General features: G+C 41.0%; 2 protein-coding genes across 3 annotated transcripts in view; both read left to right on the forward strand.

Moving 5' to 3' along the window:
• Positions 1–13,090: 13,090 nt before the first annotated feature.
• Positions 13,091–18,484, forward strand: nars2 (asparaginyl-tRNA synthetase 2, mitochondrial). The gene is made up of 14 exons (XM_071917512.2): positions 13,091–13,384; positions 14,133–14,242; positions 14,347–14,467; positions 14,612–14,752; positions 14,837–14,917; positions 15,036–15,130; positions 15,342–15,474; positions 16,028–16,126; positions 16,247–16,284; positions 16,397–16,463; positions 16,609–16,746; positions 16,888–16,985; positions 18,006–18,032; positions 18,133–18,484. Exons 1-14 carry the CDS (start codon positions 13,223–13,225, stop codon positions 18,275–18,277), a joined length of 1,455 nt encoding a protein of 484 aa, XP_071773613.2. The 5' UTR covers positions 13,091–13,222; the 3' UTR covers positions 18,278–18,484.
• A 792-nt stretch (positions 18,485–19,276) lies between these two features.
• Positions 19,277–25,863, forward strand: part of gab2 (GRB2-associated binding protein 2) — a 42,817-nt gene continuing 36,230 nt past the window's right edge. For both annotated transcript variants that reach the window (XM_071917510.2, XM_078284129.1), the window contains exon 1: positions 19,277–19,620. In XM_071917510.2, coding sequence (XP_071773611.1) covers positions 19,549–19,620 — 72 coding nt within the window. In that variant the 5' untranslated portion in view covers positions 19,277–19,548. The remainder of the gene's footprint in view (positions 19,621–25,863) is intronic.

The following is a 25,863-nucleotide window of genomic DNA, read 5'->3' on the forward strand; positions in this document are numbered from 1 at the left end:
TCAAATCTCACAAAACATAATTTAGTGTTTCAGACCCCTTTAAGTAATCTATGACTTTTATTGACTTCTATGAGCAACCAAGGATTTGCAACAACATCGACAGTTCTCTGGCACAGCTTACAGCAGCCTGTAATTGACGCAAATAATAAAGTCACATTTTCACAATAGATGGATAAGTTACCTCTATAGAGCAGAGATCCATCAGAAACGTCTTGTGAAGACATAATATATGACAAAGCAAAATACTGTAATACTGGTACTGTTTTGTCATTTGCTTTATTGGCTTGAGAGCAAACTGCCTGCTGTTGCTCATAGCACCGGCCTTCATCACTGAGTAGTTGAAAATGCAAGTAAGTCGGTGGGATTGGGTGAGTCTTGAAAGTCCAATGGGCTAGTAGCTTTTGTCCCAAAACAGAGTAAAGGCCAGGAGTTATGAAAGCCAGAAATCTCTGGACCTCACGAAGGAATTGTTGAGACCCCCACAAATCCGATAATGCCAGTTGGTACTATGGGGCAGTAACAATCTTTCTTATTGCATCTTTAATTGATTGAAGCAGCAAATCTTGATGCCCACAAATAATCACCAGCCCTAACGCAGTTTCCATAACACACAAAATGTTTCCAGTGATGCCAGTACTGTGGCCACTGTTTCAAGCCCAGTTGCTCCTTTAGTTGTTACAGTGCCTCATTTGTATATTTGTATTACCCTCTGCTGTTGGTGTAGCAGCAGCTCTTTTTAACAGGTACACAAAAGACATTCAGTTGAAATGAATCAGAAAATACTGTCCAGAATTAAAGGAAAAAACTTTCCATAGAAGACAGAGCATTTCAAAGAAGTGCAGTCTCTTGCAATTCTTCTTTTTTTTTCTTCTTCAGGCTAGCAGGATTTGGTCTTAGAGGTCAGCCGGGGTTTGACAGCTACACCGTTTATGGCGGACACAGCGGCCCTAATTGAGACTTTTCTTTTATCCTTCATTAATTTAATGCCCCACCATTAGATTCAAATTTGACCACTCCCTTCCAGAGATTTATGTGAAAGGAATGGGGGAAATCTTGCTCTCAGCATTATTTCAGAAATATGATAGGCTTAAAGGAGAAACTTTCTCTCGCACTGAAATCCAAGCATGAACTGTTTCCCATAACCTGTGTCTGATTCTGATGCAGATGGATATCTTCACATCGCTTTCACACTCCATCTGTTTCCTCTGAGCACAGTCTGTGCCCGAGTGTTGGACAAACACTGGCAAAGGTACTCGCCGTTAAAATCAGCGAAAGGTTGATTCCTGCTGAGGCCCAGCCATCCATACCCTCATTGAGTTGTGTATCTAGTCTGAAAATAACTGTTAAAATGAAACACCTTGTCTCTCTTTTCTTCTGTCAGTCAATCGCAGGTACTGCTATTACATGACAGTCAGTCACCTGCATTTATTTCCCTGTAGATCAGCAATGTTGTTGACGAAAAACACCACCTATTGGCACAGTGTTCGGCAGTTGTGAAAGTATTCTGAGCGTCTCAAATTGGCCACACTTGTTCAAGTTTTCCCAACAGCCATAAAATAACTGGTCGGTGCGAGGGTCCACATCTGCCCCGCAGCCAGACAACACCACATGCCTGAATGGATAGGAGAGCCTCACATTCTGTCTTTAATCATTCAGGCCCACAATCCCCTCTCTACCAGTTATGCAAATGGCAGGCAAATCATAAAAGCTAATGGGGCAAGGAATGGTAAACCAACTGGCCACAGTTAAGAGAGGGTGAGTATTCCTCAAGGTTTGGGTCTCATTTGGACGCCCACCAGATGACAAAACGCAGCGGCTACAGAAGCACGCTATAAAGTAGCGGCTTTGGAAATGAAACAGAGGTGATGTTTTCCAAAGTGTCATATTTCCAAGGGTCATACAAAGGCCAGCGTTACTTCTGTTAGGACTGACCTGCGAGGGGGAAATGGAAAACACACAGTAGACCCATAGCTTAAGCAGCACAATACCGCAGTCTGGTAATGTGTGAGGCATTATCCTCCCAAAATGAGACTTAACAATATAAGGGCCCCATGAGACAACCTGTACTAACTCTTTACAGGGCAACATAAGCTCACGGTTTTGACCTGTCTGCTAGAAAAACATGAAACTGACTTAGGCCTTGAACTCATTATGTGGTTTTCACTTTTGAAGTCATTTTCAGTGAGATTCACACAGCCGAAGATAGTCAATAATCTGTGAAGTGGAGCTGCATCAAAGCTAGACTCACAAATCCCACATTTTGTAGTATCTTACCAGAAGTAACCCTTCTTGCCGATTCACACATTAAGGCTACCGGAGGGTCGTGGCTTTTGCAACGGCTCTTACAAGAATACAAATTGTTAAGACTTTGATTGGATTTGTATGTCGTTGAAAAGTCTTGCCTTTCCACATAAAACAACTTTGGTGAGAAAATAGTAAAATAGAAAAATTGTATTATTACCTGAGTATTTTTTTTTTCTCTCCTTGGTTAGCCCAGCTTGTACAATTGAGATATATGACAATCCAATTTGTAGTCTAACTCTGATCTCCGTGGATTATGGGAGGAATGATGCTGTAAGAAATTAATCCTATCAGCACAAGGTGAAATTCTTTTCTTACTTTTACATAATAAGTACATGCTGTACTTGCTCTGTCTCTCTGTGTGTGTGTGTGTGTGTGTGTGTGTGTGTGTGCGTGTGATACAGACCTGAGCAGGGCTGAGTGCCCGGTCGGACCCAGCAGGGTGCCGGTGGTCTTGCTGGACTCACTGGAGGCAGGAGCCGCAGCTGCAGCCGCCCTCTCCCGTCACATTTCCCCTGACAGGTGTGAACAAAGGACCCAGAGAAATGTCACTGCAGCATTTTTAAGTCACTTGGACACTGCCTGCATTCAGGAATGAAACTGCCTTTGCACATTATGCAAATCATATTGACAGCATATCTAATGCTTTTATTAGGCTAATTATCCCTAAGGTCAAATCTGTCCATGGCAAAGGATCAGACCCCGCTGTTGCCGGAAAACTCAAAACAACTCCTGTCTCGGTTTGACTGAAAGGGCAGCTAATGCTTAACGTCTTGGGACAGCTTATCAGGCTGAGAGTTGCACTTTATGTCCATGAAAAAATAGGTGTTATCGATTGCTGTCTATGACATTAGCAATCAAAGATAAATGCTGTCTGCCCTATCATGATCATTCAGGCTTCCACTGTTCCTAATTGGAAGACAATGTCATAACTATAGCACAAAAAGTTTGATCCAAACTTTGAATTCAGCAGAGACAATGAAGCTCGCCAGCAAATGAAAATGACCAGTCAGCGCCCATCCTAAAAATTAGCATGACAACCGTGATGGATAGGAAAGATTTGGAAAGAAGCGTACTGTAATATCACTAAAATGGTTTTAATTAAATTTCAAACTCATTGGAATGAAAATTCCCCTGCAGTGTTTATGATACACAACCGGACATTAAAAACATCTAGAGAGCTAGCTCTTTCCATCGTATGAAACCCTGTGATGAAAGAGAGTTGCCATTAATTATAGACTCAGGCAAAGAGCAACCATAAAGGTAAGATTTGGCCTCTGTAGAGACACTCTGTTGTCAGGGTTGAAACAAGGCACATGCATATTTAATAGGCTTGAGCTGCTGCAAAGTATTTAGCAGCAGGCCGTATTAAAAATACATAAAGCACTAGAAAAGGTTGCATTTTCTTAAAATTTCTCAGCTTTCTTTAGGTTGAAAGGTTAAATTGATGAAAAGAAGTTGAAATGATGATTGTCAGTTTTCCTGTGTTTTGGACATTGCTGGCCCTAACTCCTTTGTCCAAAAATGTATTTTGAGGTTTTTTTTTTGTATGATTCACAGGTGCTCATTCATTTGGTGCTCCTGGTGTGGATGCTATTTTGTTAGTCAGAACGTGCTTCATGTGCTGGCCATCTGAGGTGATTTAAGCCTTTAGGCTAAAACACATTGATCCGGCTGTGGGCTACAAACCGCTGGTAAGCCCCGGTTAGGAACAGTGTGTTTGTGCACGCTCAGTGCGACAGCTGATTCACCATTTTGAGTCAGTCAGCTTTGGTGTAGGGGTCAAATCCCAAAAGCGCTGGTTGCCATCGGCACATTCGTATTGCCATAGGCACATTCATATTGCTATAGGCACATTGGCAGACTCAACCTCCTGTCTATCCCGGGTCTGACAGGCGTTTAACAGCTGCCTTGCCGATCTGACTGCCATTTTCAAACTGCTTGGCCAGTAGTGCAACACACTCAAGGACATGTTCATAATTAAAGCATTACACATTTGTCAATACCAAGAATCTGAAGTTAGCACTGCCGTACTTGTGGAGAACCTTGGCCCAGAAATTTCCCATTACCCGGTGCCCGAAATGGATAGCATGATCGTGTCTGTGCAGTCAACCAATATCCACATCGACATCACTGTAATCAAAATACAGAAGAACAAAATAAAAATTGCTGTGTTGTCAATACCTGCTCAAGAAATGGCTTGATATACTAGGTGGTTATTAGATTTACTCCATGCTTGATATTGTCTTACAGTCAAACAGACTTGGAGAAAGCCGTGCCCACATGAGTCAGAGGGTTTAAAGACCGCAGCAGACGAGGACCGAGTCTGTTTCCCTTGTCTTGTCTCCTCTGGAGCGATCTGCTGTGTGTGTTTTCAGTTTTAAACATAAAGCCTGCAGTCAGTATGACAGAATTATTTTGGTTACAGAACTTTCGGGCCCATTACGAATACTATTATGTAGATCAGCCTTGGGGAATTTATTTCCACATCATGCATTTGGATTGTGACACGCCTGGCCTCTCATTCATTTACCCATACAAATAAGCCTGCCAGTCTAAATGCTTTAAAGTTGTGGTGAAATTTTTAGCACATTTCACTGAGAAACTGGTTTTCTTTTTTTCTTTTTTCCCCACACACACACACACACACTCCACCCCCCTCCACCACCCACCCAAACACACACACACACACACACACACACACACACACACCGCCGCCATCAGGGCATGAAATCACGGTGACTATTCCTTTCAGGGGAAATGTTTTTAACCTCAGGTGTTCATAGTCAGGTCCTGTTTGAAAGAATCCCTTTTTGGCAAAGCCTGAATGCTACTGTAGCGTGGCATACATCATTTAGATGCGTAACCAGGAGACAAAGAAACACTAACACACACACACACACACACTGACAAAAACATACATGTGCATATTTGGGCACTCACACACACACAAACCCTTTATTAGATGACTCGGACTCCTCTGATCGCTCCTGGCTCATGTGGAGGTTTTTATACACTGTTGTTGGTACATGTGCAAATTCATTGTTTATTGGCAAAAAAAAACACTCAGACCAGTACATGTGCATGCAGTGGAGCAGAATTTGATTATAACTGAAATGCACACTGCTCAGCTTTAACCACTTTCCTCACTGTGGCTGCTATCCTGTGCTAGCAAACACGGAGAACACTATATTTATCTTTCCATGAAGCTACCACTGATTCCTGGCTCCAGTTACGGCATGGAAAAGAAAATCAGGACGCCTCTCAGTTTTGATAAGTGATGTGCCACTGCAACGAAAAAAAGTGCCTGTCAAAAATAATCAAATCTGCATTAAAAATCCCACATGGTAGAGAGACAGCAACTTCCAAGAATGGACTGCAACCACAGTTGTTTTTGCTTTTTGCGTCTCCTCGTGACTGATGAACTAACTAACAGAATAAATGAACAAATGGAAAAAAGAAAAATTTCAAAAAATGTAATTTGCTGCCAAAAGAGAGCGACCGGAGAAGAGTGTTTACTGAACGCACCACTCTGCAGCTCCTCTCTTCATGACGTAGAATGTCAGGAGTAGAGCTGCTCCCAAGTCCCAGGTTACATTGCATGCGTTACGTTTCATCAAATAAAAAAATGATGATATTTCAGTCTCTCTCTTGCTGTACAAGCCAGGCGTTTGAATGGGAATTGACTGCATGAATAAATAAGCTGCAGTGAGGACAGTGTTGCGCTTTAGCAACGGGGAAAACTTTGAAAATACTGTTGTTTTTTTAATCATGTCTTCTAGTGTAACTGAGTGCATGGATCTGTTCACATTTTAAACGAATATGTACCTGTTGATGGGAACATTTCTCCTGTATTTTTAAAGGCTAGATAGTTCAGGCTGCGAGCGTTCTATAATTAACAACGCCAAAATAACAGCAGATGGGCACAGGGCTTTGTTTCCAAAACCATATTGAAAAATAGAACATACTTTGGTTGAATACACACATTTTCAAATTGATGCTGAGTGAGAGTAACTCAAAAGCCCACATGGAAACACAAGACACTGCAATTCATTGTGAGGCTAATTAGTGGGTAGTTGGTGTGTCTTGATAAACTAAAGCAATTAGTCATAGATTTATGGTTGGACGTCTGCTGAGTTGGCAGTTGGTAACATCTACTGTAGGGAATTCTCGCCTTTGTATGGAAACAAAGGGAGAGGATACTAATTTCTAATTTAATCTAATGTAATATATAAAAAAACATGAAGTAAAGACCAAGGCAACTCCTTTTTAAAGTATCAAAAGGCAAAAAACCTTATTACATCATAAAAGTATTAAAAAACAACATGTTTCGGCCATAGGGCCTTCTTCAAGGTGTCAAAACAAACCAAAAAAAACACCCTGAAGAAGGCCCTATGGCTGAAACATGATGGTGTTTTTGTAATGCTTCTATGATATAATAAAGTTTTTTTGCCGTTTGATACTTTAAACAGGAGTTGCCTTGGTCTTTACTTCATGTTTTTTATCAGTTTTTTTGCCCATAGACCAAAGAGCACCCTCTTACACTACAGACACCCACCAGTAGCGCTCCCATATCTTCTTTTTATTTAATTGCAAGTATCACCATGGAGTAGCCAGCAGTTGAAAGTAAGTACGCTGACCAAAAACCACCAACACACAACAAGGACAGATTGGTGTTTTCCAGCTGTGAGCGGGAAACTGCAGGGTGGCTGTGATCCAGTAGTAGCCCGCATTTTTAAACTTTTTCGAATTGCCCTTGACAAAGCGACTGAACCCTAACCGCTGCAGGGCTGCAACACCAGTTACTCCAGCACTCTGACCCTTTTGATTAAATATACATGTGCCGGGTATTCTTGCCTATCTAAGAGACAATGTCAAACACTCAAAAACTGGACGTGTGGCAGTTTCCAATTCCAATTACCTTGTGTGGCAAGGCTAATAAAGTTCTTTTTTTTTATCCCCTCTTCAATAATATTTTTGTAACGGGGATGAAACCACTTATCATTCACTTATCACCAGATCTTGTCTGCTTCAGCAGGGGGAGGTAAATGAAATAAATTAGTGGGGGGAAGGATACATTCATGATAGAAGTCTGGAGGAACGCTCCCTTGCAGACAAATAGAAAATAACAGCTTCTAAATGCTCATCTGTAGTTTGCTTTTAGTTCATTTTTTTTTTCTACCATTTTACAGGGAGACCTTGTAAAAGGACGCTTGTTTGTATCCAACTCATGTAACAGATTGTTGCTGTTGGGCAAAAACCTTGTATCATCAAAATGCTTTTCCGAACTAAGAAACCAGCTTTGTTTTTAGCTTGACTATCTTGATTTTTTTAGTTTATCCAATGGGCTTTAAAAGGATTTTTATAAACCTAAGGATAGTAGAATTTTCTCAACACATAGAAGACAATGTAATCCTTGAGTTGGAGTTAGAAGTTTTTACATGAAAACAATGATATATTAAATAAGTAATGTAGATTGCATTGTGTCTGCCCTGGAAATGCCTATACTTATATGAAAAGTATGTATTTGGTATTGTTTTGCCAAGTTTTAGGCAGATATGGAAAACTCTCTGAAACTTCACAGCAGTTGACACCAGTTTAAGCCAGGTAAAACTGGTCTTAAACGGTTGTACAATCTGGAGACAGAGCTACAGATCATCCAAATCCCTTGACAAATGTTCTCCATTTAAAAACCTGTCTGGTAATATATGACTGGGGGAAGTTTTGCAGAGTGAATTATCAAGAGATCAACAGATTTTTTGAAATTGGCAAGTCATCTCCATGGTATTGCAGACCTCAAAAGGCTGACAGGCCTGGACAAATAACATTTCTGCGTCTATAATATGTTTTGTATATAGACATTTAGTGTGGCTGTAATACCTCTCTACCATAGAATGATCAGGCAAAAATATGCACCAAACAGTGAATAAGTATCATACAGATACTGTAGCCCTCATCACGTAACAAACAAATTCTAGTTGTATCTAGGGTGACCCATTTAATTCCAGCATCACAATTTCGAGTTAACATTTAAAATCACTTGCGTAAATGATCCTGTAAATGAGGATGAGGGAGTTGTTTCCTAATTGGAAGTTAAATGAAAGAACCCGGGGAAATGAAGCAAAGTCCACATTGCATCCTCCTACTGTAGATCCAGACCTGACAAGTGACACCGCAGCATGCAGTGCAAAGTGCGGATAAGGATGAATTGTTTCATTTGGTCGTGACCTATGTGTGTGTGTGCGGATAAAAATAATGCTATATGGTGAGGTACAACGGTTTGATATTACCTCTGCGCTTTTCTATTTTTTCTGGACTATTTTTAGCCATCTCAGGAGAGTCTTGTCTTTGACTACCTTCCCGTGAAAGAAACAGAAAAGGTGACATCCAAAACGTTTGACTGGCAAACCGACATGACATTTTTAAGGTTGAAGTTGTAATATTGTAAATGTGTCTAATGGCTTTGATCTGGGAAATGATACATGTTAGCATGCTACTAGGCTGTACAGTATTTATAGTATTTCTTCTGGAGGACATTTTTAAGGCGTCATTCAAGTGGTTTTCAAAACAAATCTTGTGTGCTCAAAAAACTGAATGTCCTATTGTAATTCTGTGTAAATTCTCTTTAATCAGTGTGCCTCTTTGTTTCCTCAGTATGTGGGGTGATTTCCCACGACTGCCAAATTACAGAATAAAGAAATCTCATAACGCTGACAGTGTTTTATAATTCTTATTTTGATCTCACGTTGGCTTTAATAAAACCATATGTCGACTTGATGGAGTCATAATAAACAATTAATCACCACCACTGCCATCACTGCTGCAGGAATGTTGCTTTGTTGCTTTCCAGGATATATATATATGTTTACATGCTGGATATTGACTTGAGGGGCTGCACTACATGAGTAAGTACAACAAAGTCTTGAAGAAAATATAGGCGTAAATCAGCCAGCAAGAAACAATTAATTCACACGCCATAATGTGGGAACAATGGTGTAATCACAGCTTTAACTCAGTTGTTGTTTTTCACCAACACTCAACCAGAGAGTGAATTATCTACATGTTGAGGTGCAACAATGAAGCTCCTACTCAGCTCCAGAGGAACCTGTCTAGTTAAACACATCATACAATTAGCGATGGCAATTTCAGCAGTACAAGTAGTTCTTTTTCTTAACTTCACAGCAGACTTTCTAATCACAATATGCTCACTTCTAAAAGCTCTAGGTATAAGACCAAGCGCTCATTTTAGATAAAAGTGATAGCTATTGGTATTTTAGAGATAATGTCCATCTTTTGAACTGCTGCAGGGGTACAACACCAGTTACTTCAGCACTCTGACCTTTTTGATTAAATATACATGCGTAGGATATTTCTTGTCTAAGACGCTATGTCGAGCATTAAAAAACTGGACATGTAGCAGTTTCCAAACCCCCTTTTGATCACAGTATGCCTTTCACGTGGCTTTTCGGCATGCCCTCTGCTCGTTCCACAAACACACTTTGTGCTCATTTGATTTCACAAATATGTGAAACTGATTACCTTGTGATGGCTTAACATCATCATTCCCAAACAGTGAGTGTCTTGGACATGGTTAATGGATAGTTTCTCTAAGCTGGGGACTTTTATAGCCAGTCCATTACGTTTATGCTGACGCACACGCAGTATTCTGGTAGTAATTGTCATACTTATCTTTGAGAGTCATAGGTGGAGCAGTGCAGCAGCCCAAATCTATTTCAGTAGGGGTTGTTAGTTCCCTCGGATTTGTGATTGGCTGCTTGTCACCCAAACCCATTCCCTGAAATCACATCACTATAACGGTCTAATCAGCACTTAACGAGCCATGTTACATAAAATCAATGCACCCCTCCATGTGAGAATGCAGAATATTTGGACGAATTGATGAAGGCTCGTGGAAGGGGTGGGAGGTGTTGTCGATACTGCGGGGCAGTCGGTGGAGGGGTGGGGGGGTGGGGCTGCTGAGAGCACAGGATGCACTTGCCCTCTAACCATGGAGTTCAGTTAGTCCTCCTGAGATCCCAGCTTTTACAGCAAGATCCTTTGTTTTGCTGACTAATCATGTATTGATTTTAACAAGTTGTTAAGCCCAAATAAGGATGTCAGGCCACTGCCAAACAACTCCTCTACCTGTAGAGGCTCCAAGAACAGAGCTATGTATCTCTCATTAGAAGTGCCATTTGACTCCTCCTCTTCACTGATTATACGAGGGCAAACAGAAGATAATGTTTTGCTTTGGGCGGCTTTTACCTGGACATGCAAGGATTATCATACAGACCAAGGTGCGTAATGTTGGAGCAGAAAGAGTTGTCTCCCTGTTTCATGCATATTTCTCCTTGCGGTTTATGTGGGAGGATGAGTGTCTGTGGAAATATGAATATAAATACATGCGACACACGATCAAGCACCTCTCCCACATGCAAGTTATGATGGAATGTGTCAGGCCTGAAAAAAGGGAAAATTACAAATCAAGTCAGAGCCGAATGTTGGCTACCTCAACCTTGTTGTTGCTACTGATGCGTAGAAAACAGTTCCTGGATGCAACCTGAATTCACTGTTGTGCCGGTCTATCCACTACCAATGAAAGCCAGCAGGTCCTTTGCATTATACTTGATAGAACTGCAGAGAGAACATAACAATGCCAGCTTGTTTCCATTTCAGTAGACCTTGGAGCTGCAAATGAATAATATATTGGAGGCAACTCGGGGGTAAATGAATAAATCTAGGTGAAGATTTGAAGGAGGATTGGAAAGTGTCATAGAGCTACAGCACTACCTGGTGGTGGAGGGAGACATTGCACATGACACTGAAGAAGAAGAGGGAGAGAGAGAGTGCAGAATTCATCAGCAGATCATGTCACATTATCATTATACGAGATCAGATGAACTGTTTCTGCATTGTATGTCGAAATGCATTACATGTTTCATTAAGATTTTCCTGAATAACTTAATTACTTTTTTGTTCGGTTGTTTTGTAAATCTTTGTCAAATCTTTGTCAATTCCTGGAGGCAAATTTAAAGTCACACTGAAATAAAAAAAAATACTTTTTCTCCTTTTTTATCTTATTCTAACTATCATACCATACACTTGTTTGACAATTTAAGCCAAACAAAATGACAAAAATTGTATTTCATTGTATTTTCACATCCAAAATTAATTACTTCTACTTCCTGGAAAACAGACATCCGGAGAAGACATAAAAATTCCAACCAATAAAACCATCACAAATTTCTGAACACTCCCGCCCCTCCCATCAAATCAAACTGCCTTTCAACTGATATTCCATTGGTTTGAACTTTTGAATGCTCCCTCGCCACATTGTGTCCTGCCCCAGTATCCTGTTTCAACAGGAAATACATCACATTAAGGAAGCAAGCTGATCTCAAAATGCGGTTTCATTGTGACTTTAAGATAGCTTCCTCTCCCTATCATGACAAGTGGCCAAAATGGCTCTGATTGTCACTACATTTCAGCTTTGCTCTTCAGATATAGAAATATACATAACATACACACACAACCATAACAAATCTGTAGTACACTGTACACTCCCTGTCACTGGGTCAGAAAATATGATTGTTCTGCTCCCCATTAAGATGAGACCATGTGCATAATTGCTGCATCCGTGCTGGAGGTAATTAATAGCAACGACCCCGGTGACTTCTCAAGTGCATCCTATTCATTTTAATGATGATGTGTCATCAGCAGCCGGAGGGGGAGACACCAGGCTCTCTGTGTGACCAGGACCTCCACAGCTGACAGCCAACACCAGGTGAAGAATCGTCTTTGGCATCTTATTACATCGTCGGCATGATCTGATTTACCCCCACCAGCAAATGGTGCGAATACACACCTAGTGTTGTTGTGGGTATTGAAATAACTGGTTGTTTTTGCATAAATGGGTCTCACACAGAGGCGAGATGTATCATGCAAGATCAAACAGAATTTTCATCTGCTTATGATTCTCTGTTTGCTCCTACTGAATCCCCCCCAGAATTGTGTTTCTCTTTACTGTTAAAAATATCTTTCATATTTTTCCCTTCTGTGTGGAAGTGGCTTTGTTTGACTGCATTTTGCATGAAAGCTTAGTTGGCAGTAGGGGCAGAGATGCCATGGTCTTGAGGAGAGGTTTCACATTAAGGAAACATGTTACACCTTTCTTTCTTGACAAGAAGAAACACCACTTCCCTTACAAAATCAGATTACAAAATCAGACTACAAGATAGGGAACAAGTTGTTTTCAAATCAACTGATGGAGAGTGACTGTGTTATTACAAGCAGAGAACAAGAGTTCATTATACATATATATATTTCCTGTTCTGTACTGTATTCACAATTGCATTCAGTCATTAGGTATAAAATAAGAGCTCAGTAAGTAATCTGCTTGTAGCAAAATGTGTTTCTTTCCTCCCTCTTTCATACAGCACAGTTGATTTAATAAGATGTTAATAAAGATTTGGCAAATGATGACTATGCAAACATTGTCTGCATATTTTTCTTTCCTTGGCAGTTCTTTTGTATTCATTGTCCTGATTAAATATTCTCAAAATAAATGTGCTAAATAATAGATCATAGTTTTGTGATTCTGCATCTCTGATTTCCTTGTAGATAAGCCTTTTTTTTTTTTCTTCAGAAAACTACAACTCCCTAGTGCATTAAATGCGCTTCAGTGAGAAACCGAAATCTGATTGGCTGGTCAGAATCCGCGTGACTGAATTGGACCAATGGTGAAAGACCTAAACAGGAAGTCTTCCTGTCATGAATAGCAGGCAGTGACACAACGTGAAAGTCACTTCTCCAGGCAAAGAACTGAGATATCAGAAAAAATACTATTAAATATGTTATTACTACCGTCAAATCGTTGCGACATATTGTGCTTTTAACGGTTTAACGGCTCAGATGTCTCACGATGTTTCAAACTGCAGCTAAAATGTTTGTTCTTGCACCAAACGTCTCACTATCTCGAGGAATATTGTTAAGTATTCGACATTACTGCAAGAAGACACCAACAAAACTGAGAGTGTCCGAAGCACTTTCGTCTGGTGAATTAGGAGCAAATATCAAAGTACAGGTACAGCTTCTTTGTCACTGGATATTTAATGGTAACGTCAAGTGTGGATTTGGCTAATTTGTGCTAACTACTGACCAACCTACCTGTCGTCTTGTATTGAACCAACTTACTGTACTTCATTTTTTGAGATTTTGTTTAACAAATTATCCCAAGAGAGTATTCCAAAACAGCTGAATAGCTTTTGTTTTACCCGAATCACGACTAGCATCTTATATTGAACCAGGGCTATACTTACTGTACTTTATTTTTGAGATTTTAACAAATACCCCCAAGAGGGCTATTTCAAAACAGTTGACTAGCTTATATTTCACCTGAATCCATACTATCATCTTATAATGAACCAGGGCTTACTGTACTTTATTTTTGAGAAGTTATTTAACAAATTCCCCCAAGAGGGCTATTCAAAACAGTTAGTTTACTGTATATTTTACCTGAATCCCTATTAGCATCTTATAATGAACCAGGTCAGCACTTGCTATACTTTATTTTTTCTCACTTTGCTTAACAAGCTGCCCCAAAACAGCTAACTTACTGTATATTTTACATTTACTTTTTAGGCATTGAGCTGATACCTTCATCAAGAATGACATGCAGTAGCAGAATGAGTTAAATTCTTAGATTGCTAACATTACAATCAACCAATAAGAAAGAGTGCAATAGCCTGGTGTCCTGAGAATAGATGCAACCAAATATTCCTGTGACCCCAGAATGATCAGCTAGTGTAATTTGATGTATTTTTCCATTGCAGGGCTGGGTTCGCTCCATCAGACCTCAGAAGGAAAACCTCTTCCTCCATGTGAATGATGGCAGCTCCCTGCAGTCCTTGCAGATCGTCGCCAGTTCAGAGCTGAATGATCCGTGAGGCCTAATTATCTTATTCTCCCCTGTAGTTAATCCTTATTATAGTGTGTTAGGCATGAAGTTTGCATATGTCTATAATACTTTTACTTTTGTTTATCCAGGTTGCTCACGTTTGGGAGTGCTGTCGAAGTCACAGGTAGCCTTAAGGAAAGTCCAAACCGAAAGCAGCCAGTTGAACTTCAAGCAGACCAAATCCGTGTAGTTGGGGAATGTAACCCTGTGGTGAGTAAAGCAGTCTCTTCAAACATCCCATGCACATTTTACTGACTCACTGTAGTGGCTCTGAATTACACCTGTGTGATAGTTTGATTATGCTGTAGTTGTTAAGGTGTAATTTTCAATTGCCACTGTGTCTTCTTCTTTAAGGATTTTCCCTTCAAAATCAAAGAGAGACATGGCCTTGAGTACATTCGCCAGTTTCCTCATCTGAGATGTAGAACAAATATCTTTAGCTCCCTGTTGAGGATACGAAGTGAGGCTACTGCGGCAATCCAGTCATATTTCAAGGTGAGACCATCAATGGAGGAGAGTTTTGCAGAATGCAGAGCAAGACTCAAGAATCATTTCCTCATTTTTTTTTTTTTTTTGCAGGAAAATGGCTTTGTGCAGATTCACACTCCAGTGATCACCTCAAATGACTGCGAAGGGGCAGGGGAGCTGTTTCGGGTGGAGGCAAGTATCTACAGATGTGTTCATAATTGTTCTGAAAATTAACATAAAATTAATTTACCTAGTCTTATTTTTGTCCAACTGTAAAACCTTACAAATGTGACCTCTGCTGTTCCCATAGCCATCTGGCCAGGAGAAGGAGGAAGATGGCAACTTTTTCTCTGTCCCGGCCTTCCTGACCGTGTCTGGTCAGCTGCATCTGGAGGTGATGTCAGGGTGAGATAAAGTGAATTAATTTATCTTCAAGTGATCATCTGCAAATGTTTACACTTCACTTACAGCATTCTACACTTGTGTTCTATTAATAGAGTAAGAAATGGCAAAAAGAAAGAGGGAGAGAGAAGTGTGAGAGACAGACACATGTACACACACACACACACACACACACACTACATTTCTCATTCTGTCCTGTCTCAAACTCTTGCAGGGCTTTTTCTGGAGTTTACACATTTGGGCCAACTTTCCGTGCGGAGAACTCCCAAAGCAGGCGCCACCTGGCTGAGTTTTACATGGTGGAGGCTGAGGTCTCCTTCACTCAGTCCTTAGAGGATCTCACCAAGGTGTGTCATTGTGCTCAAACTCAGTGTTACTCCACAGTATCAGTCATCCTACTGCGTTTATTCCATGAGGCAGTTCCGTTTTGTGCACTTAAAGCTGCACTATGTATGATTTTTATGTATTTATCTTATCTGCCTGAATCACGTTACATGATTTCTGGGTATTGGAAGTTCAAAATTTTCAAACAGTTGCCCCTGGCTGCCATTTGGAGCCTGATGCAGCATTAAAGTCACAATGAAACAGGGTATTGAGGCGGGACATAACGCAGGGAGGGAGCATTCAAAAGTGTAAACCAATTGGATATCAGATAGGGAGAGAAACAGTTTTTATGTACGCCTCCTGGTACACAATGAAGTCACTACTAAAGATTTTCCATTTTCCAGGAAGTAAAAGTAATGAGATTTTTATATGAAAATACAATTAAATAAAATTTGTCTTTCTTTTTTTTTAAATTGTCAAATAGGTGTATGGTATGATTGTTAGAATGAGCTAAAAATGCTGAAGTCTTTTCAATTTCAATGTGACTTTAACTACTAAACTGGCCCCCCTCCCTAGGTCATGGAGGACATGTTCAGGTCTGCTACAGAGCATGTCTTGGCTCACTGTGCGGAGGATGTGGATTTATTTCACCGGCACGTGACTCCTGGACAGAGGGTGAGTTCTAGAGGACGCTCATTTAACTCGGCTACTGATTCCAACCAGCTATGACTGCATCTGACTTTATTATCATCTCCAATTCCTGTATTTTGTCCTCATTCATCTACGTTTTCTAAGGACAATGTGGATGCTATGCTGAAGAGGAAATTCAGTGTGTAAGTGTCCATCGTTACAAAAATGACACAAAATTAATCATCCAAAGACCTTGAATGAATTAAATAAATAAAGGTGTTATTATATAATGATATCACCTCAATCTGCCTTCAGAATTACCTACAGTGAGGCGATAGACATCCTGAACCGCAGCTCTCACAAATTTGCCTTTCCAACACATGTAAGTTGATTTTATTTTCTCCTTGATAGAGCAGACGTGATATCCGACTCTACTGTGTGTTTACCATTAACACTATCATTCTCCAGCGCTCCAGTTACTGTATACCACAGATTTATGTTGACGTTAGCTCCTCTTTTTCTTTCAGTGGGGTTGTGATCTTCAAACGGAGCACGAGAAGCACCTGGTGAAACATTGCGGCAGCGTTCCAGTCTTTGTCACTGATTATCCCTACGACCTGAAGCCTTTTTATGCAAGAGACAACCAGGACCGTCCTAAGCATACAGTAAGGCACAGCGATACGGTTAAAAATGCAGAGTGGATCAATGATTTAACCGCTCAGTTTCTTCCTGGTAAATGCCAGTCGGGTTATTGCGAGGATTTGCATATCCGAGCTGACTGGCTCGCGCCTGTGGTTTGTGTGCAGGCAGCTGCGGTGGACCTTCTCGTGCCAGGAGTCGGAGAGCTCTGTGGGGGCTCGCTGAGAGAGGAGAGGCCGGACCTGCTGAGGGCTCGGCTGGCACAGTAAGAAGAGCACATACACACCAGGGTTCCACCGATATGGGTTTTTCAAGGCCGATACCAGTATTTTTAGACTGAAGCTCCCGATAGCCGCTCAATCTCTTAAAAAATTTCCATTTTCATGCCAAAAAAATTACAAGTATTCGGTGTTTCCCCTCAGAGTTTTGTCCTTGTCAGGGTGGAAAAGCCTCTGAAATAACATTTAGACCATCATGGGACACTAAAACTCTCCATTGAAATCCAGACTAATGAAATTCATTTAGGTGAGTTAGCAGCTCCTTAAGGCAGAGTGACTCCCTCCACCTATTCAATGGTAGGGGAAACTCTGGGATACATTCGCCTTCAAATGAAGAACTAATTGCTAAAAACACAATTTAAGTATATAAGGCTCCCGCACACCATTTACTTGCAAATCACAATTTATTGGATATTTCGGTCATAGACCGTTTGATGCTTGAAGAAGGTCTACGACCGAAACATCCAATAAATTGTGGTTTGCAAGTAGATGGTGTGCGGGAGCCTTATATACTTATGTTATTATTTTTTTCTCCCAGCACCCATGACTGAAATTGTCACGTGTGCAAACTTATTTTATTATAAAAACACAGATTAACACTGAAATTAATAAATAAAATGTGCAAAGAAAGTCAAATTTCATTTCAGGTTTTACAGACTGTTAGTAAGACGAGGAACCTCCATCATTTCGACAGTGGACTTGACTGGCTGATATCTGATATTTAATAAAAAGCCAATATCGGCCTGATGTATTGGCAAACCAAGATATCGGTTTAACCCTAATATGCACAGCACCTTATTTTACCTTGTGACCTCTTGGCTCTCGGTCTGTTAGCTGCAGAGCAAAGTCTGCAGAGTCTGTTAGTCTGTCAGCTGCACATGCACAGAGAACACATGAAAAATGATGCTAGAGAGGATTTATCGCAGATCTTGAGTTTAGTATTAAAATCTTGATAACCAGTGAGTAGTTATGCTACAGCTCTGACATCAATCATTACACTTTTCCAGGGCCGGATTAGAGGACTCCTATGGCTGGTAAAAACATTTTATATTTACACTGACAACATTTTAATACAGCGGTTCTGATAACACCAGCAGAGGTCTTATGACACTGGATTTTTTTTTTTATTCGCAGGTATTTGGATTTGAGGCGTTTTGGCTCCGTGCCTCATGGTGGCTTCGGAATGGGATTTGAGCGGTATTTGCAATGCATTCTGGGGGTTGACAACATAAAAGATGTAATTCCTTTCCCTAGATTTTCTCATTCTTGTCTTCTGTGAAAACACACTGGGAGCTTAATAGTTTTTTAAAGCCACTAATATAATTTGTTCTTTCTGTCTGATAAACTTGAAATAAATATGATATTCAACATTTTTGTCAAGATTGATGTTTAAATGATATCTATCTATTTTGAATGTCTTTTCATCTATAACATGACAACAATGATCACTGGTATTTGAGATTATTTTCTCCTTGGCAAAAATGAAATCCACTATGAATCTTTCATCAGTTGTCTATACATTTTAATTATCATGTCTCCATTATTCATTCATCCACTATTTATTTTGATATTTCACAAATTATGTCTCCTGATTCATTTATTCAACATGTATATACTATGTTCGGTTTTCAGTCTTCAGAGATTTAAGTTTCAAAACAAACGTCAAGTAGACTTGTGTCAAGTTTCCACAAGATGGTGCGTTTTCCCATCTCAACTGTGAAATCGTGAATCTCTGTTATTCTGTCAATAACAGCAGCAGTTAACTCGCTATCAATTTGCTTATCCTTTCTTCAAAACACACAAAAGCCCTTTTAAGAGTTTACTTTTTGGTCGAATATGATATCTGCCGCGTTTGGCGTGGCGTTTCTGCAGCATGCGTTTGGATAAAGAATTTGGCATCAGATGCGTTTCCGCATTTGAAATGAAGTAGAATGACTTTCACCATCCCGTTTCCGTGCGGATTCCTGCACAGACACCGCACGTAGTTGGCGTACTGTCAAATGTACACATTAATCTTTACATAGCCTATGACAAATCATTAAATGCCGCCATTACTCTAACTTTGTGTGGGATCTTGAGGCTACTTTGTGGCAAGCTGTGCTCCCAGCCTGATCATCCCAGTGTGTGTGTGTGTGTGTGTGTGTATGCGCGCAGCCCATCCCTCTTGGCTGGGTGGGCGTGGTATGAACTGGGAAAACAAACTGCAGACACCCTACGATACTTCCTCACCCTGCATCAGTTGAGTTTCCCCGCGGCTCCGCGTCAACTGGCCGTGCGTAATTCCCCCCCAACAGTCGAGTTGCGCTTTTTTCCCCCCCCAACTGGGCTTTTGTGCGCCGGGTGTTGCGCACAGTGGCACCGGGAGCGACCAGCAACACCTCCTACCAAGACTCGCTCTGCTTTTATCAGATGGAGGGAGCGGACTGCACCAGTGAGTGCCAAACGCCGACAGCACTTTGAACAGGCAGCCCTTCAGGACCCGTCATGTACTAGTGATAGAAGAAGGAGTTGTTGTAGAGCAACAAGAAGCAGGAGACACTGATAAATAACATGAGCGGCGGAGAAATCATCTTCCAAGGCTGGCTGAGAAAGTCGCCGCCGGAGAAGAAACTGAGAAGATATGTAAGTAAATGACACTTTGGCATAGTTGCTTTCTTTATTTGTTTGGCTGGTGCAGGAATAGCAGAGTTTTTGTCATTTCTTTTTTTTTCTTTTATTTCAAATTGCTCCCCTTTGTGTTCTGTTCCTCAGCATGTTAGGCAAGTGGTGTGAAACTCAGATTGGGGATATTTGAGGTCCAATTGCAGCAGGTGCATCCCACTGCCATCTGGACCTCTCCTCTCTTTGTCAGTGTCATGTCATACAGGAAGCAGCACTATTATTCATATTCTCCAGACTGATAAACAGTCTCCACCAGCAAACAACGTGTAGAAATCTATGGAATATATGAATGTAACCAGATTTTGCATGGGGGAGCAGCTCAGTGTGGGGTGCTATGACAGCATGGAGGTAAACCTTCTGTTCCCTAATACTGGACAGCTGTCTATAATTTCCACTAAATAGCTTTCAGATAGAAAAAAAACTGGCATTAGGCTTCATCCGATCATGATGAGGTAATGTCTAATCAAGCGATGATATTACCAGTGTTCATTGCGGCCAAGCCTACTAATGTCACAACAATAGTGATATCTGCACAGCACTTGAGCGCCTTGATGAGGCTTTATGTGCCAAAGCCGCTCGTCTCTTGCTAGGTGCTAGGCAGGAGAATGGCTGTTAACTAAATCAGATAATAGGATTTATGGAGGCAGATAGAACCATGAGACAATGTCCCATAAATACAGCTGTCCGCTGTTTATGTATGGTGTTGCATTACCAGGCCTCTCCATGTTCCTACTAGCTGACTTTGCCATGATGTCATCTCTCTGTTTCATCTGGAAATCCATCCTTGAATGTCTTCAAATGCACACCCCCCCACCACCACCACCACCTCTGTCATTTCCTCATTGTCTTCCACTTAAAGCTGGCTAATGTTTACACAGAGACCACCATGGTGCGTATGGAACAGCAGCTGCAACGGTACAGAGGAAAAAACTTGCTTGGTTCATAGCAGTACTGTATAAACAGCAAAAAAAAAAACAAAAAAAAAACCCTCACAAGGCATAACGGAGCTAACATAATGGCCTTCCTCAGGCAAGAGAGCAGGGAACAGCCTCTCAGCCCTTCTCACCCTACTTCTCACCCTGACCAATAACCTATCAACAGCCACACACACACACACACACACACACACACACACACACACACACACAGCTTTAGCCAGAAAACAGTGTCATGAGATAGAGTGTCCAGAACAGGCAGACTTGTGAACGCAATAATCTGTCCATCTGAAATTCCTTCCACTTTAACCCTGAGAGCGGCAGGCTACGGACAATCAAGGCCATTTACTCCCCAGTATTGCTGTCATCTGACATTGTTGACATCCTAATGTAGAGGGATATTTTAAGCTATACTGCTCACTCTCAGACATTCCAGCATGAAGGTGTTTGTCTTGCTCAAGGAACATGGTGACAAGTTTGGGACGAGATTGGTTGTCATATTGCAATGAACTTCGTCATCCGAAGAGGTGTTGTTTTGGTGAAGGAATGTATTGTTTCGGAGCTGTAATTGACACGTATCTACTCCAGCAGCTCCTACTGTAGCACTAATTGACATTTATCTACTCCAACAGTTACTGCTATAACAGCTCCTACTCTCAGGAGATTATTTGGAACGATGAAAAGGTGTATTAATCCTTAACAGCACTGACCCTGTCAACATATTCCACCCCTTGCTACCGTGAATTCCTCCCCGAGCCAGACGAGGCCTGTGTTTGTTAATCAGTAGTTCATGCTTGTTGAGATGACTGGTCATTGTAATTCAGCAAAGCCTCCTGGGAAAAGCTGTGAACCTCTGTAAAGATTCTGCGAAAAAATGTGTATCATAACCACGCATTTCTAATGTACTGTAGTGCAGGGTTATGTAATTATGAGTAAAAACTGGTACCTCCGCCACAAGTCTGGCATGCAAATCATATGCAAAGTCAGGGAGCAAAACACTAGTGGCAGTTGAAGTCTGGACGTAACTGCTGAAAACAGGAGACAACATGTGTATGCTGAGTAACAAGCATGACAAGTCCTGGTTAAACTTTTGTAATTGTTTACAAATGCTCCTCACTCATATTAGTGACTCACTGTTTCTACAACAGCGTGTCAGCTCGCCTGCTGCACAAACACATGATCAACATAAACTTTCCGGGTCCCCGAACATGTGACGGTGGCTCCGCGGAGATGTGTCGGCTACACGTCTTTTTCACACACTGCATCCGAACAAGGAAAACAATCGGCCTTTGTGTCACGGAGCTGCTAAATGAATCACTTGGAGTTTGATTATCTCTTCTCAGGCAGCAGAGGTGGGCAGTGTTTTAAGGGCAGGTGGGAGGGGCCTGGTTGCTTTTGTTGAACACTGTCCAGAGTAAGCAGAAGGAACATGAAAACAACTGACTAATCCAGCCAGCGCATACCCAGTGCCTCATGCACAGTTCTGCTGAGGCTATTTTACTCATCTGTCTGTGGTCAGACAGCATGCTTTGTCATGTATGCTGCGTTTAACCTCCAAAGCATCTTTCATCTGTGGCTGCTCTTCGGCCGTTCATTCTTTATTTGAAGAGGGAAAGGCAAGCATAATGGATATATATCCAAGTCCAACTGCCTGTTAGTTGAAAATTACTATATTTGTCGACACATTTCTTCCCTCTCAACTCATAATAAAGGCAAGCCCTTACTCCTTTTCCTAACCTGACAATTGTCATTCAAATTTAACCACTTTTGTGTGACCCCCAATGTTGACATATGCATATGAGTACTGCTGTCACCTGCATGAATCATACTCAAACATGTATGATTCATATGTTTAGCGTATGAATCACGCACGCAACGTATCTTATTGTAAACAATTTAATTCCTGTTCTCTGGTTGGGATCAAATTGCTAAAGCCACCCACCTCTGTCCGTTGTTGCGTCTGACATCACAAACATGTCTGTTCACATACAGTAAAGCATTGCCACATTCCAGACAGATCATATCGGCATGGTGATAGTTGCTGCCTCTGCTTTCTACTAGTGCCATTTCCAAAGGGCTTTACTCTGTGCCCTCCTGGATGGCAGGGCAGAGCAGAGCAGAGAGGAAGAGAGGTGGGGGCGGTCGGTGTGTTTTCAAGGCAGTCGGAGCAGCAGCCTCGGTCCCAGTGTCAGCTGCCGGGTCTGCTGTTGTTTTGCAGAGGGGCTTTGGGAAGTCCTTGCCCTCGGAGGTCAACTCAGAACGCCTCCCAGTTCCTGCTTTGACAGACACCCAGCTCTCGCACAGACATTTTCCTTGTTCCACTTTATCTGTGGGCCCTCGCATGGCCATTCCACCGAATCTACAAACTGGGGGTGCAGGCTTCACGTGACTGCAGTGTCAGATTAGTTTATCTTCAGTGAATGTGTTCACTTAAAGGGGAATCTTGTGATTGACAGTCAAATTCAAATATGCTTTATTGGCATGACTGTCAGGATACAATGTGGCCAAAGCAGCATGTCATACATTAAACTGCAAGAAGGAAGCAAAGAAACAGAGAAATGGAAACTTAAGATGCAGTATTATAGACAAATAACAATAACAAAATGGTAAAAATATAACAAAATAGTAATATAGATAATATGTCATTTACAGTCATACATATCTACAGTCAATAGCAGTATTGTTTATTCACTGACAGTCTTATTCATTCTTAATAGGAAACTAATCCATAACCAGTTACTGAAGTGAGTATGAAGGAGAAAATCTGAAGTGTGTGGTGAAACTAGCAAGTTTCTGTCAAGAAATCATGCTTTCTCAGCTTTTGTTAGTCCAGCCTGCTACCCCAAGCACATCCATTCTCTCACATCCTTTGACATTCGGTATGAAAATCCCATGGCAGCCTTGTTTGAACCTTTGTCATAATATCCTGTCCTTTGCCATGAACTCTGGTTTTGCCTGTGTGTATTCTATCCAAAACTTAATTATGGCACCAATAGCAGATGCCAGACTTCCTTTGGATGGCACCTACAGGAAATGTTGTGACAGAGGTCCCATGATGGGGAAAGAAATTAAATTGGTCTGGGAGTCTATAAATGTATTTCCATCTATCAAGACTTCTCTATCAGCCGTGCTTAAAATAGTGCTGCTCTGAAGGAAATTAGATCCCATTGATTTTTCTCTTGTGATTTGGACCAGCAATAAGAATGTTTTTGACTTATTTACACTCATAAGGTACACCAACACAGAGATGATGGTTTTATTGTGAAAATATCCACACTTAGTGGTAAATTGAAAATTGATTGAATCAGACTATAGCAACACGGAACATCAACAGCTGACTCTGATAACTGATGGGATGATTCATTTTGTCGTTATACCTTAGGTACAAACCCCTATGCTGATCGAAAGATCAAGAAATGATCGAACTCCAGGAAATAGATGTATAGTTAGACCATTCACAAATAGTTGATTTAGCATCTACAAGCTCTAGTTTGAGAATTTTCTGACTAAAGCAATAGAACTAAATTACCACTGATTACAGATTTATGTTCTTTTTGCTTTTCCTGCCAAATGTGCTTGTGTGCTATAACCAATTTCTGTAAAGCATTTTGGTACAAGCTTGTTTTGTTTTTTAAAGCGCTAAATAAATACACTTGAACTTGAACTACTACTTTATCAATAGCATAACACACCTATATTAAGTATAGCACTGTTAGATTGTAGCACTGTAGGATAATGTCTTGTGTCTTTGTCTCTTATTGGTGGGAGGTACGGAAATCTAGTTATATGGAACTGTTGATTAGAATCAAACAAGAGGTCATATACAGGCTTCATGCTGCTAGCTGGGCTTACATGTCATATGACCGTCATTAGGTTGGCCTGTAAGCAGACTTGGTCTAAATCAGTAGAAATACCTTGGAGCAAATCTCCCACTTGTCTACGTAAGACGGTATAAAACTGAGAACAATATAAAGCAATTGCCCATGAAATTAAAGGGATATGCACACAGTTAGGGCAATCTGATAGCAACATTAACCACAGCAGCCACATCATCTAGTCAACGGGCGTGGGTCTTCTTGCTCTGGCATTGTAATGTGTAGCCAAATAGAAGACTGAAAAAGTCACTGATGACTATCTAATTTTCTTTTTTGACATTTATTTACCCAGACACGGTTGACTGAGCGCACTTGCTCTTTTTCAGCAACGCCCTGCTTCACGCTCAAAACAGTTGCACACACTGACACCTGGGAGCTGCCCAGTGCAGCCAGGCTTCTGCTGTTGGCCGCTGAGCAGCCGGGGCTGAGGTGCTGCAAGGGCACTTTGACAGTAGCTGGTAAGGGAGGGGGGGAGGGGGGGTGTTACTCATTCACTTGTTCCAGGCGGATTTTTCCAGGGATTCAAACCGGCAACCTTCGGGTCACAAGTCTGCTTCTGTAACCTTTAAGCTATCTTGGTCTATAATTGCCCACAGTGTCATGTAGTAAAATTGTGACTTCCAATCTTCTATAAAATCTTTTTTTCGTGCAGGTTTAAAACTGTCATCTGTTTAATGGAGGGCATGACATCTTAAATCCTTCATAGAATTAGATGATCATTAAAGCCCGGTGGTCTTTAAAGTCACACTGAAATGAAAAATGCCTTTTTGCCTTTTTAGCTCATGCAATCATACCATACACCTATTTGACAATTTATGCCCCAAAAAAAAAAATCTAATATTTTTATATCAAGATCTCATTGCTTTTACTTCCTGGAAAACAGAGTATCTTTAGCGGTGACTTCATCGTGTACCAGGAGACGTACATAAAAATTCCAACCAACCATCACAGATTTGTGAACAATCCCGCCCCTCCCATCAAATAAAACTGCCTTTCTCTCCCTAACCGATATCCCATTGGTTTACACTTTTGAATGATCCCTCTCCACGTTTTGTCCCGCCCGGATATCCTGTTTCAACAAGAAATACACCAAATTGAGGAGGCAAGATGCTCTAAAAATGCAGTTTCATTGTGACCTTAAGGGATTTGAATGGTTTTCTTTTACTTGTAATTGAACCATGCATGTTTTTGAAACTCACATAGTCCTTTTCATGCTAACGTCTTAATGTTTCCTGTGAAACTTTGATCAATTCTGAGAACCTCTACTGTGTCATAAATTGTGTGCTTATATGAGTTGTACTGGCCCCTTGAAGGTGCCACTCAAGACAATGTGTACAAGATCATGAAATTGTAGTTGTGGGAAAGAGGTAGACCATTTCTGTGGAATGATGATA

This window comes from Centroberyx gerrardi, chromosome 6 (assembly GCF_048128805.1).
Source record: "Centroberyx gerrardi isolate f3 chromosome 6, fCenGer3.hap1.cur.20231027, whole genome shotgun sequence".
Lineage (NCBI taxonomy): Eukaryota > Metazoa > Chordata > Actinopteri > Beryciformes > Berycidae > Centroberyx > Centroberyx gerrardi.

Bases quoted from the DNA above. Each gene is read 5' to 3' on its own strand.
- nars2 (XM_071917512.2), top strand. From the start codon at position 13,223: ATGTTTCAAACTGCAGCTAAAATGTTTGTTCTTGCACCAAACGTCTCA. The intron at 14,243-14,346 runs GTGAGGCCTAAT...TTGTTTATCCAG, and splicing joins AGTTCAGAGCTGAATGATCC to GTTGCTCACGTTTGGGAGTG. The intron at 18,033-18,132 runs GTAAAAACATTT...TTTTATTCGCAG, and splicing joins TTAGAGGACTCCTATGGCTG to GTATTTGGATTTGAGGCGTT.